The sequence below is a fragment of the Miniopterus schreibersii genome (genome assembly GCF_964146895.1).
Source record: "Miniopterus schreibersii genome assembly, chromosome: X".
In the NCBI taxonomy this organism is placed as follows: Eukaryota; Metazoa; Chordata; class Mammalia; order Chiroptera; family Miniopteridae; genus Miniopterus; species Miniopterus schreibersii.
This window is the reverse complement of record NC_138104.1, coordinates 10699805-10715726: the sequence shown is the minus strand read 5'-3', so window position 1 is coordinate 10715726 and position 15922 is coordinate 10699805. Positions and strand designations below refer to the sequence as shown.

Genomic DNA, 15922 nt, shown 5'->3' with positions numbered 1-15922 from the left:
CTCACCACCCCTAACCCCTGCTAGCCCCTCCTCTTGCTCACTCTGCACAGGCCCCTTGCTGTTCCTTGAACAAACTGGACATGCTCTCCCCCCGGGGCCTTCTGTACCAACTATTCTTTCTGCCTAGAAAGATCTCTGTCTCCCCAGATCTCTGCACGGCTTGCTCTGTCACTTCCTTCAGGTCCTTATTCAAATGTCCTCTTCTCACAGAAGTTTGCCCTGGCTACGCTATTTGAAATTTCAGCCCCCCATCCACCCCAAACTCCCTATCTCCTTTCTCTGCTTCATTTTTCTTCATAACACTTACCATCTTTTAACATACTACATATTTTAATTCTTGTTGCTCTCCCCACTAGAATGTAAATCAACAAGAGCAGGGATTTTCATGTTTTGCTCACAGCTGTATCCTCAGTGCTGAGAACAGTGACTGGCAGCAGTAGGTGTTCATTTTGGGCCGAATTGCTTTCCCCCCAAGTTTATATGTTGAAGTCCCAACTGCCAACACCTCCAAATGTAACCAAATTTGGAGATAAGGCCTTTAAAGAGGTGATTATGTTAAAATGAGGCCTTTGGGATGGGGCCCTCATCCAGTATGACTGGTATCCTTGTAAGAAGATGAAGAGATGTCTTGGCTGGTATGGTTCAGTGGTTGGAGCATGGGCCCACACACTGAAGGGTCATGGGGTCGCTCCGCGCCCCCCGCCCCGTCCAGTGTGTACGGGAGGTAACCAGTAGATGATGTCTCTCTCTCTCTCCACCCCCCACCTCCCTTCCACTCTCTCTGAAAAAGTAATGGGAGGAGAAAAAGGAAGATGAAGAGATGTCAGGGTGCTCATGCACAGAGGGACAACCACGTGAAGAGACAGCAGGAGGGTGGCTGCCGACAAACCAAGCAGAGAGGCCTGGATGCCATTTCTGCACCTTCGAGCCAAGGTTTCTCCCTCCCATCATTTATATGGCACCTCTCTGATGAAATCTCCAACTCCTCGGAAAAGAGAAAACAATTTCTCACTGATTCTCTTACAGAGAAACAGAGCCCCCTCCTTGCTCAACAACCTACCAAAAGCACCTACTTTTTTACATTCACAACTAAGTAAATATTTACTGTCTTTATCTGTTAGGTGCTTCGGTTGCTATGTATTCATAATAAATATGTCTATGTTAGTGTTATGTCCAGTTAGAAGTGGTTTGGACAAGTGTCTGATGATCAGTTTGGTTTCCAAGGAGGGCTGTGAGAAGGAACAAGGGTTGTCAATGTTCCATGCTACTGCTCAGAACATTAGTTTTGCCTCAAAGAACAATATTTTGATGCTGCAGATGCTGAGAGCTTGCTAGGGAAGGGGGAAAGATCCCGTTCAGAATCAATGCACTGTGGAATATCTCTAGAAGGAAACACAAGAGACTGGTAACAGTGGTTGCCCTCAGGGGTGGAGACTGGAGAACCTGGAGATAAGGAAGGAAGAGACCTAATTTTCAGTGTATACCCTTTTAGAACTTCGGAATTTTGCTGCATGTGCCTATATTAGCTATACAAAAACATTATCTAAGTTTAAGTTTTTTTAATGTGTTTTTATTGATTTCAGAAAGAGGAAGGGAGAGAGAGAGATAGAAACATCAATGAGAGTCATTGATCAGCTGCTTCCTGCATGCCCCCTAGTGGGGATCAAGCCCCACAACGCAGGCATGTGCCCTGATTGGGAATTCAACCAGCGACATCTTGGTGCTCAACCAACTGAGCCACACCTGCCGGGCCTCTAAGGCCTAGCCATCTCATTCTAATGCACCTGCCCCGGGCAACTCCAGGGAATTGACGTTCATTCCCACTGGTGACCCTCACTCTGCTGGCACCTCCCATCACATCTTGCTTCTAATCTCTGAATTCATTTGCACAGAAGGTAAGCTGAAGACTAATTTTCAAAAGGTGATGTGAGTATGTTAAAACAAAATGTGCTTCTTCACCCCTTTTCTAAATGAGAAAGGAGTCAGGCTAAGCCGAATCAACTAAATGAGGCTGTGCACAGACCTGGAGCTATTCAGTATACCTCTCCTCTACTCTCTGTGCTTCTGTTTTGGGTTAAATAATATCCCATCAGCTATTATATTTATCTGTAGAAATTTAAACTCTTGTTATTCTACAATAAAACGTCATCTCTCCACCCTCGCAAAGTCTGTTCCTATCTGATAACAGCTTTATTGGTTATGCATATACACTGATATATTCATCTGCTCTGGCTGCCGTAAAAAAGTACCATCGGCTTAAACAACAAAAATGTATTTTCTCACAGTTCTGAAAGCTAGAGGTCCCAGATCAAGGTGTCAGCCAATTCTGTGCCTGGTGCAGGTTCTCTTCCTGGCTTGCGGACAACCGCCTTCTTGCTGCGTCCACACATGGTATGCAGGGACAGAGCAAGATCTCTGGTGTCTCTTTTTCTTCTTTTAAGGACACCAGTCTTATCAGATTAGGGCCCCACTCTTAAGACCTCACTTTACCTTTATAACCTCCTAACAGGCCTTATCTCCAAATACAGTCACATTGGGGGGTCAGGGTTTCAACATATGAATTAGGGAGGGGACACAAGTTAGTCCATACAACTGGTTTAACACTAATACAGACTTTTTTTTTGTATTTTAGTAAATTAGCAGGTTATCAGAGATATGTGTGGGGAGCATGTATCTACCTACCTATATATACATGCCTTTACAGCTGACCGAGAGGTGCCGTGAACAGGTTGTTTTGGAATTGGTAGGGAAGGTGCACAGAATGCACTTGGGGAAGGAGGAATAGAAAGTTAAGGAGGGATGGGGGGGGATCTGCTGGTGGAATAGGAAAGGAGGAGCAGCAGCACCCTATCCTGGCAGTCTTCAACCAGGAGAATGCTGAGTTGCTAGTAAAGTCTTGCATCAAAGCAAACAAATTCCACAGGATTGAATAGGCTTCTTTGAATCCCAACTCTTCCTAATAATCACTAGGGCAAAGTGATCTGCCCTGCCTGGCAGGCTGGAACATGAACGATGGCCTAACCTGTCCCGTCCTGATTGCAGGCTCACAGGAACATGGCAACTATGTCCCTTTAACTCACTCTCTACCATATTATTGGCCAAAGAAGCATTTAAGTGCTTCTGATGGTGATGATTATAGAGAAAATGGAATATAAGTGGCTACTGACAAGTTTCGTTGTAACAACTTTTATAACCCCATCATTAAGGAGATGAATATCTTCATATTCCTAAACAAGAGGTAATCACATGTCTAAAGCTTCCTCACCCTTCACTTATTTTGTTAAAATGCTATTCTCATGTATTCTCCATCTTTTCCCCCTGGGTGTGCATTAGTTACTATGGAAACATTGGGATACCATAGTTTGAGCATATCAACATTTCCAAGTTCTATTACAGTATGAAGCCAATTTATATAAAAGTATTGGGGGAGGGAGTTGTTGCTGGGGGTTACAAGTGAATTCAAGTCAAAGTGAAATGTAGGGCACTGCTAGACAAATACTTCATTCGCCCACTCCATGTACCAGAATCCTAACGATAGTTATCAATGAGGTTGTATTAATCTGTTCATGCTGCTATAACAAAATACCATAGACCAGGGACTTATAAACAACAAACATTTATTTCTCACAGGTCTGGAAGCTAGGAAGTCCAAGATCTTGGTGCCAGCATATTTGGTGTCTGGAGAGAAACTGCTTCCTAGATAGCCGATGTCTTTTCAATGTGCCCTCACATGGCAGAAGAAGCAAGGGAGCTCTCTGGGGTCTCTTCTCTAAGGGCACTAATCCTACTCACGAGGGCTCCACCCTCATAATCTAAGCACCTCCCAAAGCACCATAGCTTAACATCATAACCTTGGCGGTTAGGTTTCAACACACAAATTCATGGGGGACACAAACATTCAGTCTGTGACAGAGGTTTATTAAGTGAATATATTTATGTATAACAACATCAGCCTAGGGTTTTTTACCCTTTTTTGCTATAATTATTATTTACTTATAAACAATTTGTAATTTGTGTCATTTCCACTTCAACCCAAGAGTTTTTTTATGAGTCATTTTAAATTTTCAAAAGGCCATGTTTTCCCCATATGGTTCTAGCGTTTCTTGTCTTTTTATTATGTTATTGTGGTAAGAACCTTTGCCCACATGTGTGTATCTACTATACATCTCAACCACAATGTACCACATACAACTAAAAACGAATTTAACATCTCTCTTGAACTAGATACTCCTCCAAATTCTTTACCTCAGTGGTAATACCACATCTACCCAATCGCTCAAGCTGGAAATGTGAAAATCACCCTCTCCCTTATTCACTAAATTAAATCAATCACCAAGCCCTGTACACTTTAGCTCTTAAAAACTCTTCAGATATTTCCCTCCTCTAGATATCTTCTTTGACATTATCTATCAAATAACACCGTGAGAGATGGTGATTAAGCTCACTTCCACCACTCCCACCTCCCATTCATCCCTTCCAGTATAGTTTTAACATTATTTTTATTTTTCTACTGGCTACCTTTTTCATTTTAAATAATATTCATAAACAGAGGAACCGTTGCATATTGGAGGACACTAAATAGACGTGACAACCAGATGCAGTGCTTGGTTCTGAATTGAATTATTTGGCTGTAAAAAACATTATTGGCAAAATTGGAAAAACTTGAATGGCATCTGAGTATTGGGTAATAGCAACTTATCAGTGTTACTATTATGATTTGATGGTTATATTGTAGTTTTGCAAGAGAATTCCCTTTGTTTTGTTTTTTTAGGAAATACACAACAGTGTTTCGAAATGATAGGGCATCACATCAGTGACTTACTCATAAAAGGTTCAGGGGAAAAGTTCTTTGTACTGTACTTTAAATTTTCTGTAGGTTTGGGATTCTTTCAAGATTTTTTCAATGTCTTAACGAGGTTTTAAAAACTTGATGAATTAAAATTCATGACATTAGTAACACATGACAACAGCTCAGTTTACAAGGGAATAAATTGAGTTAAGGTGTTGAAAGAGCCTTACATTAAGAGGTGGTAACAGTATTAATTGCAGGTAGGTTTTAGTCAAGAAAACATGGTGTCATTTTTAGGTTAACAACTAAAAGAATAATAAAAGAATGTGTTACTACTAAACTATAAAATGGAAAATAGAAAAATAAAAAATACATCATATTTAGTGACTCACTTCCAAAGAATAGAGTTTGGGAAGGGAAAAAAAGCAACTTTACAAGGAGTAAACTGGCAGACACCACCTTAATCAAGGTTTATATGACCAGTGATAAGTCATGTTTATAGCATGAACCCTCTGATACAATGAGAAAGGCACCTCATCTCTGTAGTATTGTTTCTCAAAAAACCCCAATAACCCGACCAGGCAGTGAGGCTCAGTGGCTGAGCGTCCACCTAGGAACCAGGAGATTGTCGGTTCAATTCCCAGTCGGGGCACATGCCCAGGTTGCAGATCCCCAGCAGGAGGCGTGCAAGAGGCAGCCGATCAATGATTCTCTCGTCATTGATGTTTCTCTCTCTTTCCTTTCCTCTCTCTGAAATCAATTTTTAAAAATAATTTTTTAAAAACACACCAATAACCCAATCTAATCATGAGAAAAACAGCAAATAAATTCAAATTGAAGGACATTCTACAAAATACCTGACAAATTCTGCTCAAAACTGTTAAGGTCCAAGACTGAGAAAATGCCACAAATCAGAGGAGACTAAGGAGACAGGACAGTTAAATGCAATGTTGATTGTAGATTGGATCCTGAAGCAGAAAAAGAACATTAATGGAAAAACTAGTGAGATCTGAATAAAATCTGAAGTTTAGTTAATAATGATGTGGCAATGTTGGTGTCTTAATTTCAAAAAATAATAGCATTAAGGGAAATTGAAACTGGGTGTATGGCAACTCTCTGTATAATCTTTGCAACTTTTCTGTAAATCTAAAATTATTCCCAAATAAAAAGCTTATTTAAAACAAATTTCATAATGGACTCATAGATACAGAGAGCAGACTGATGGTTGCTGGGGGGGTGGGGGTGGAGGACTGGGTGAAAAGGTGAAGGGATTAAGAACTACAAATTGGTAGCCACAAAACAGTCCCAGGGATGTAAAGTACAGCATAGGAAATATAGTCAATAATATTTTAATAACTACGTATGGTGCCAGGTGGGTACTTGAAATAGTGGGGGAGCCACTTTGTAAAATATATGATTGTCTAACCCCTATGCTGTACACCTGAAACTAATACAAAATATTATTGAATGTAAACTTTAATTGAAAAAAAAATTAAAAATGTAAATGTGCTCATGGTCTTGTGAAGTGAAACAGCACATTTTTTCTCTAATATTACTACAAATATGTGAGAAATGTCTTTTTTAAATTTAATTTTTCAATTACAGTTTACAGTCAATATTCTTTTATATTTGCATTTGCATTTGCATTTTGCTCTTGTGTTGTTTTAACTACCGGCCCCAGGTATCCTATGGAGCAGTCAGCTCAACTGTCCTTGTAGACCTTCTTGAAGCCTTACACACCACCCCACGTATTACCATGGTTTATACACAGAAAAGGGGAGGATGGGATTAAGCTATTCTATATATTTCTCTGCTACTTGTCACATCACAAAATATATCACAGGGACCTGCTATGCTAGGTCAGGAACTGTGGCTTCACTTGTGTTCATAATATTCTATCAAAATAAATAAATAAAACAAACTTTATAAATCCAAAAGTACAAAGGGGAAAAAGAAAATGAAGAACAGATATGACAAATGGGAAACAAACAGAAAGATGGCACATATTAACCTAAATGTGTCAATAATTACATTAAATATAATTGAATTAATTCTTCAATTAAAGAAACAGTCCAACTATATGAAAAAAATTAACCATAGCTCAGCTGGTGTTGCTCAGTGGTTGAGCGTCAACCCATGCACCACAAAGTCACCAGTTCAATTCCCAATCAGGGCACATGCCTGGGTTGAGGGCTCAATACCCAGCAGGGGCGTGCGGGAGGCATCAATGTTTCTCTCTCTCCCTCTCCCTTCTTTTCTCTCTAAAATCAATTTAAAAAATTTAAAAACTTCTAAAAAATCAACCATGTACTGCTTGCAAGAGACATATTTTCATTTTTTAACGTGCATATACTGCTTTTATTATAATTATGGTTCTTAGCTGAATGAAAGCAAATAATAGCTTAAAAGGTTTCAAATGATAGAAAAACATTTGGGTAAATTATGAAACAATTTTTGAGTACTCAAGCAATAGAAACATATTACATTTTTCTACCAATTGTAAATAAAAAGTTAACAATGAAATCAAGGAGTTGAAAGGTCGAAATGGGCCTCAAACATATTCACTCTCTTTTAAATTTTAGACAAGGGAGCTGAGAATAGGAAAAAGCCAACATGTACACCACAACAGTCTTTTTATTAATGACTTCCAATTTTAACTCTTTTCTAAAAGCATTAAGCACATCGAGACCCTTGTTGTAAATTATGTATCATCTCCTCTTTGGCTATGAGATGCATTGTTTTGTTACCTAGAGACATCAGTGAATTTAGTTTCTGAGACCAGTCATTTGATCAATTTTTTGGATCCTCAGGACTCTGGAAGTTGATAATTCCTGACAACCTGTCTACTTTAACAAAGATGGAAGAGACACATTTTAAATGTAAGGATACAAATGGTTAAAAATAAACAAATGGCAAAACGACATACCATGCAAACAATAACCAAAATAAATCAGGATAACTATATAAATATCAGACAGAATAAACTTTAAGAAAATCTGCATTATAGAGATAAACAGGGATTTTTCATAATTACAAAAGATTTGATTCAACCTCAACAGGAAATTATAACTATCTTAAATTTGCATAAGCCTAATAATGTAGAAAATATATACAGTAAAAAGTGGCAAAAGTAAGAGAATAAAGAAATTCACAATCACCCTGGCAGGGCTGATGAGAGTGCTGTCCCAGTAAGCCAAGGTTGAGGGTTTGATCTTCAGTCAGAGCACACACAAGAATCAACCAATTAATGCATAAATAAGTGGAACAACAAATCAATGTTTCTCTCTCTCAAGTCAATAAATTTAAAGGAAGAAATTCACAAGTTGGTAGATTTATATACATCTCTCTCAGTAATTGGTAGAAAAAGCAGATTAAAAAAACCATTAAACATATAGAAGAGTTGAATGACATGATCAACAAAGTTGACCTGATAAATATAGAACACTATACACAGCAATTGAAGAATACATACACTATTTAAATGCAAATGAAACATTCACCAACATTTAGCGTGCTGTGGGATATTAAGCAAGTCTTAAATTTGAAAGGAGTGAAATCATACAGAGTACAATATCTGAGCACAGTAGAATTAAGGTAGAAATCAGTAGCAAAAAGATAACAGGAGATATCTGAAAATTATATAATACACTCCAAATGACCCATGGATCAAAGGGGAAATAAACGTACAGCATAGGGAATATAGTCAAATAATATTGTAATAACTATATATGGTGCCAGCTATGGTGACCCAAGGGTGAATCCTAGGTAGCTAGGCTTAAGTATAACAACAAGAATTTTACCCTGCCATAAAAAAAGAACGAAATCTTACCATGTGTGACAGTATGGATGGACGTAGAGGGCATTATGATAAGTAAAATGAGCCAGTCAGAGAAAGACAAATACCATACGATTTCACTTATATATAGAATCTAAAGAGCAATATAAACAAACAGAACAGAAGCAGACTCATAGAAACAGAGAATAGACTGATGGTTGCCAGAGGGGAAGGGGCTTGGGGCACTGGGTGAAAAAGGTGAAGGGATTGAGAAGCACAGATTGGTGGTTGGAAAATAATTGCGGGTATATAAAGCATAGCGTAGGAGATCTAGTCAGTACTTTCAGAATAACTATGTATGGTGTCAAGTGAATACTGGGAATATCGGGGGCACACTTTGTAAAGTATATGATGGTCTAACCACTATACTGTACACCTGAAAGTAATACAGAATAATATTGACTGTAACTTGTAATTGAAAAATAAAAAAATAAAAAATAAATATATAAACCAGTGAAGAAGAAGAAGGAGGAGGGGGAGAGGGAGGGGGAGGAGGGAAAGAAGAAAGGAAAAGAAAGAAGAAAGAAAGAAAGAAAGAAAGAAAGAAAGAAAGAAAGAAAGAAAGAAAGAAAGAAAGAAAGAAAGAAAGAGAGAGAGAGAGAGAGAGAGAGAGAGAAAGGAGGGAGGGAGGGAGGGAGGGAGGGAGGGAGGGAGGGAGGGAGGGAGGGAGGGAGGGAAGGAGGGAGGGAGGGAGGAGACAAGAAGGCAGTATTATGACATACAAAGTGCTGGCTGGGGGGATTTCAACCAAGAATTCTAGAATTCAGTTCACCGTGGTAACAGCTCACAACAACAGTTTCTTCTCCCCAGCTTTGAGTGTCCCTTCAGGTCTTCTGCTCTAAGACGTGCTGAAGGGAAGGGTGTGGACAGGTCTGTGACTGGGCACTATGGGTAATGAAGGAGGCAACAACTTTGAAGATATGACCACTGAAGAACTGAAACTGGAGTTATCGGAAGAACTCCATAAGAAAGACTTAGCACAACTCTCAGTAATTGAACTAAGACACAAGATAGTGGAACTGAAAGCCAAACTCACTACTGATAATAAAGGCAGTGACTGGAAAACTCGTTATGAGCTACAACTTGTAGTGAACAATCAACTGAAAAAGCAAATAGCTGCTCTGAAAGAGAAATTGGAAAAACTCGGGAGCCATCCTTCAGATAGACTATCTACTATCCGTGTCTATGAGGGAATGCCAGTGAAATCCTTAATTACATTACTTGAAAAGCTACACAAAGAAAAAAGGTGTCTTGAACATCAAGTTAAATACTATTTACTTAAACTGGAAGAAGAATCAAATGCTTACCAAAAGATCAGGGATGAACGCCACATATACCTAGCTAAACTATCTCAGGTCTTTCGCTTACAACGAATTTCTAGAAGGCAACAGATGGATGAACTCCATAGAATGAAAGAGAATCCAGTGAAAACGGGAAGATACAATACAGCTAATCAGCAGATAGTAAATGCCAAGAGAGGATCAGCAAAAAAGGCTACAAGATCAAACCATCTTCCAAAACTCAACCCATGATTCAAGAATGGGGTGGCTCTCTATTTGTTCCCCTTTTTCAATTGTTAGATTCATCTTGTGAAGGTAACATTCAACACATTTTTTCAGGGAATGAAATAGATATGAGAGCTATTAAACTTCTTTAACTCCTCTCTCAAAAGTTTGTTGCTTTGTGTGACAGTAATTTTCTTAGTAATTTGGGTTAGTTTCAAAAATTACTTTAGAAAGTAACTTTAATGACTCTAAAATTCTAATACCAGGGTTTGTAATTCTTAAAATAGCCTAAGAAACCTGAGTGAGAAACATTTAAAATTATCCAAATCATTGCAATAGCATATTGGTTGCACATCTTGTTATGGGGACTCCAACGTGTTTAAGTGTTAGTTCTACAAGAGCTACTTTGGTGGGGGGTTTTTTGTGGTTTTTGTTTTGTTTTGTTTTAAATATATCTTTATTGATTTCAGAGAGAGGAAAGGTGAGGGAGAGAGAGAGAGAGAAACATCAATGATGAGTCATTGATCGAGCCCGCAACCCGGGCATGTGCCCTGACCGGGAATCGAACCCCGATTGCCTGGATCCTAGGTCGACGCTCAACCGCTGAGCCACATCCGGCTGAGCTACAAGAGCTACTTTGGATGTTAGAAAATGTCTGGATTAGAGTGATGGAACGTCAGTGGGGTACTATAAAGGACTGAAATGGGAGACTCTCTAAGATCTGTGTTCTGATGCCAGTTTTGCCACATCTAAGCTTCCGACTTTGAGTAAATCACTTTGCATTGGGTCACTTTCATCATTTATACAGTTGAGAATATTTACCTAACTACTTCCTTGAGATTGCTGGGCAGATCAAGGATACTTACTAAATACTTATTTATTTACTTCTTTATATTAGAGAAAAAGTTTTACCCAATTCTAAGCTCTGAAGATAATTTGTCATGTCAGGTTTTATAAGAAAATGAAATTATTTACTGCAATAATCAAAAACAAAAATGATAGTTTGGGATCCTTTTTTGTTTAATATTAAAATATATATTAATATCAGTATTTTTAAGTTCAGAATTCATAAAGCAAAAATTAGTATAACAGTATCTAATGTTTTTATTGATTTCAGAGAGAGAGAGAGAGAGAGGGAGGGAGAGAGAAACATCGATGTGAGAGAGAAACATTGATCTTCTCCTGATTCGAACACAAGTCTGGACATTCATGAATTAGGTCCATGTAAATTCTCAGCCTGAGTAAAATCTCTAGAAAAGAGAGTCCAGGTCCTGCTAGATAGAGTCTGGGGATAGGGATAGAGTTAGGAAGCAGAGGTCTCCAGGCTGGCACATTACTTGTCCCGTTTGCTGCCGGCCTCTGTTAGGGGAAACACATACCACCTAGAGCCGTTTATTCCAAGCAGCAAGAGGGCAGCTGATGATCAATCAGGCCATCATTAAAGCATTGACTTTTTCTACAAAACCAGTGTTTCAACCCCAGGGATATTGGGTGCTGGTCTGCTCATTGGACCCTTGGGACAGACTTCGTAATGCTGGATCCGTTGTTTTTTTAATTGATTTTAGAGGGAAGAAGGGGGGGGGAGAGAGAGAGAGAGAAAGAGAGAGAGGGAAACATCAATCAGTTGCCTTCTGCATGCCCCGACCGGGGATAGAACCCACAACCTAGGTATGTGCCCTGACCAGAATCGAACCTGCCACCTTTTGGTGTAGGGGAGGACACTCCAACCAACTGAGCCACACCGGCCAGGGTTTTAATCTGTTTGAAAATTTTAAATGTCTAAATATATTACAAAATATCAAGAAGTACCATTTATAAAAACAAATGTTGCTATAATCAAAAAGACAGATAAAAAAAGAGTGCTAGCAAGAATATGGAGAAACTGGAAACCTCTACACTGCTGGTGGGGATATTTTACATCCCCACCAGCTTCTTTGGAAAACAGTCAGTCAGTTGCTCAAAAAGTTAAACATAGAGTCATCATATGGCCCAGAAATTCTACTCATATATATAGCCAAGAGAAGTGAAAACTTACATCCACATAAAAAGTTGCACACAAATGTTTATAACACCATTATTTATTCATAATAGTAAAAAAGTGGAAACAACTCAAATGTCCATCAACTGAGGAATGAATAAACAAGTTGTGGTATATCCAAACAAAGGGATACTATTCCACAATAAAAAGAAATAAGTACTGATATATGCTGGGACATGGGAATGATATCTTGAGAATGATATCTTAAGTAAAAGAAGTCATCACAAAATATCACACATTGCATAATTCCATTTCCATAAAACGTCCAAAGCAGGCAAATCTATAGAGACAGAAAGTAAATTAGTAATTGCCTGGAGCTGGCAGGGCCAGGGGGAGGGCAAGTGATGGAGAATGACTACAAAGGATACAGGGTTTCTTTTTGGGATGATAAAATGTTCTAAAATTTATTGTAGTGATGGTTGCACAACTCTTTGAATATATTAAAAAGCATTGAACTGTACATTTTAGATGGGATAATCATAATGTAAAATGATTTCTATCTTAATAACCCTCTTATTTTTTGTTAAATTTTTAAAATATGTTTTTATTGATTTTTAGAGAGAGAGAGGAAGGGAGAGGGAGAGAGAGAGAAACATCGATGAGAGAAAAACATCATGGCTCAGCTGCCTCCTGTACACCCCTCACTGGGGATCGAGCCCAAAACCAGGCACAGGCCCTGACCAGGAATCGAACCGATGACCTCTTGGTTCCTGGGTGGACGCTCAACCACTGAGCCATGTCGGCTGGGCAATAACACTCTTATTTTGTTTTCAAAATCTATACCTACCAAAATAAACCTTAAAATAATGAAGCCCCCCCACACACACACACAAAAATGTCCAGAAGAAAAAAAAAGCCTTAGAGAACTAATTTCTATCAGACTTCCCTTATAAGAAATAAAAGGAAGTCCATCAGGCCGAATAGAAATTGTAACTCCAACACCAGTAAAGGTACTTACATAGGAAAACATAAAATATGATATGAATATATTTTCCTTTCATTCTCATAAATGATTTAAAAAACATCCGCATTAAGCAATAATTATTAAAATATTGTTAAGTTTAGAATATATAAAGATATACTGTCTATGATAATAATAGCGCAAAGGAAGGGAGAGGAAAAGGAGCTATATTGGAGCAGTTTCTGTGTACAACCAGAAATAAATTAGCATTAATGTGAAGTATATTGTTTTAAGATGTATATTTTAATACCCAGAGCAACCACTAAGAAAATAATTCAACAAATAGAGTAAATAAAGAGAATTAAAATGGCACACTAGAAAATATCTATTTAATGCAAAAGTAAGCAGTAGAGAAGAAACAGAGGAGAAAAAATACATGAGACATACACATAGAAAATAGTTATAAGTAATTACATTTATATTATAACCAATAACTATATTAAATGTAAGTGAAATAAGCACTACAATAAAAAATAAAAGATTATCAGGCTAGATTTAAAAACAGAATCTAACTGTTTGCTGTCTAAATCATATATACACTTTAGATTCAAGACACAAATAGGTGGAAAGGATAGAAATTATATACTATGCAAACAGTAACCATAACAGATCTGGAGTGGCTCTCCCAATGCATTAGTTTTCTATTGCTGTGTAACAAATTCACACAAACGTAGCAGCTTAAAATGATACCCATTTCCTAGCTCACAAAAACCAAGGCAGGTTCTCTGCCCAAGGTCTCAGAAAGCCAAAATCAAGGTGTTGGCCAGGCTGCCCTCTTGATCCGAAGCTCTAAGGAAGATCTGCTTCCAAACAACAACAAAAAATCATGTGCTTCCAAGTTCAAAGAATCTGCTTCCAAGTTCAGGTTGTTGCAAAGTGTGTTAGAAATATGCTCACGCCAGGGTGGCAGATCTGGCAGTTATGTTGTTGTACGGTACGAGCTGATATGTATATGTAAAAATTAGTGGTGTTTATGTGTAATTAAAGGGAAGGAGTTGTGGTGGCCATGGTTGGAGACGCAAGGCAGAAGATTGTGGTGGAAATGTGGGGAGTAGCAGAAGGCACTGGGGAGTGAGTGCTCCTCTCCCCCAGGTGTTGAGGAGTCGACTGATATGAGGTGAGTGTCTCCTTGGGAAAGCAATAACCTCCATTACTTTTTAGAATGACACGGATGGTAGTAACCAGATTTCCCTTTAGGCATAGGAGTGTAGGGGTGTAAGTTTTAGCAGAGATCAAGGAGTACACCAGGCTCATTGGCTAAGCAGACAGTGAGCTCAGGAAATGTAATAGGATCCCTCACATCAAAGGAAGAAACACAAAAGTGTCCTGTGTCCAATTTGTGCCTTAGGAGAGGCAGTCCGTGGGCACTGATTGGGTGGAGGTCCATCACCGGGAGTGAAATAGGCCATTTCCAATGGTGAGATCTTAGGTTGGGGTGCTATCATCTGAGGCAACGTCATCTCTAGCATCGAGCTCCTGGGCCATGACAATGTGACCTAGGATGTGGGACTTGGGGTATCCTTTTTAAGGGGCTACCCACTCAAGTTGATGTGGGTCTTAGCATTTGCCATGTTTGTCTGAAACAGTGGCTTCCTTGGGGGGTTGGGCCTCTGGATTATAAACCAAGAAAAGCATCCAGACCAGTGGTAGTAAGACCACAGTCGTCAGAATGGTGTGCAGCTGCACTTGACAAGTTTCAGAGTTTGGGTGGGAGTGTAGGTTCAAATAGGTCATATATCAGATGAGCAACTGCCTGGCCTACGTGACAATCTATGGTTAACGTGTTCTAGGAAAATATGCACTCTCAATCTGGCCTCTAGTCCCTATGAGGCAAGGTCAAAAATTTATAAAGATAAGTTAAGGTGTGGGACAAGATAGAGACTCATTTAGGAGTTTATTTAGGCTGAAATTTGGAAAGGAATTGAGGAGACCATTATGTCTGTTAGTGAAACGGGCTATTTGGGACCTACTAAGGACATGAAAGTTCTATTGAGTGTTTTTCCCCCCAAGAGCCCAGCCTTGTGTATTTTGAGAAGTGAAATGTGAACTTTGGTTACTATTAATAATATTTATAATTCCAAAGGTAATGACTGTCCTGGCAAGACCTTATATTGTGACTTTAATATAGAGAAAGACATGTATGATATTGTATTTTGAGTATCTGTGAGGCAAGAGATTCCCACAGTTCTTTAACCTGAAAGAGACCGTTTTTAGGCAATGCCCACCAGTTTACAAGTGTGAAAATAGTATCACTTGTTGGCTAGGGCATCCAGTGTTAGGATGACTGCATGGAAGTTGGCCAGGTGTGTTGTTTTGGGGGTACCCTCCTTTGTTAGGAATATCCTGGCTGAGGGATGGAAAGCAGCAACATTCCACCGAATTCCATCACATAGTCTATGAAATCCCATTATTGTTCGCTCAGTTAATCCCAGGGAGTTTCTCAGGTAGCCAAGGGTCTGGGGAAGGGATGACTTCCTCCAGCACCCAGGTATCTAGCAAGGGACTGAGGACAGGGGAAGCCACGCCCTCCTGCAAGAAGAATATGTCAGAGTGCCCACGTTTGGTTGCATCCTGTTGTAAGAAGGACTCTGTAGCCACGCCAAGTTTGTGTAGTGCTGTTTCCATGACTCAAAGCATTATGGGCAGCTGAGTATGGACGGTCACAGGCTCAGGCTATGTGAGAGCTTCTACCCTTAGGAAAGCCCAGTAGGTAGCTTGTCGCTTTTTGTTTTAATGGTGTATAGCATGAGGCTGAGAGGGGCAGTTTTTTGCATCAGAAGCCCTTGGGCAACAT

The 15922-nt window shown here is 39.2% G+C and overlaps 2 protein-coding genes across 3 annotated transcripts in view; one reads left to right on the top strand and one right to left on the bottom strand.

Moving 5' to 3' along the window:
* Nucleotides 1-15922, bottom strand: part of ZDHHC9 (zDHHC palmitoyltransferase 9) — a 56776-nt gene that overhangs the window by 37924 nt on the left and 2930 nt on the right. The window lies entirely within an intron of this gene.
* CCDC169 (coiled-coil domain containing 169) lies at nucleotides 9416-10289 on the top strand. Its single transcript, XM_081125451.1, has one exon. The coding sequence runs from the start codon at nucleotides 9512-9514 to the stop codon at nucleotides 10154-10156; it is 645 nt and encodes a 214-aa protein (XP_080981577.1). The 5' UTR covers nucleotides 9416-9511; the 3' UTR covers nucleotides 10157-10289.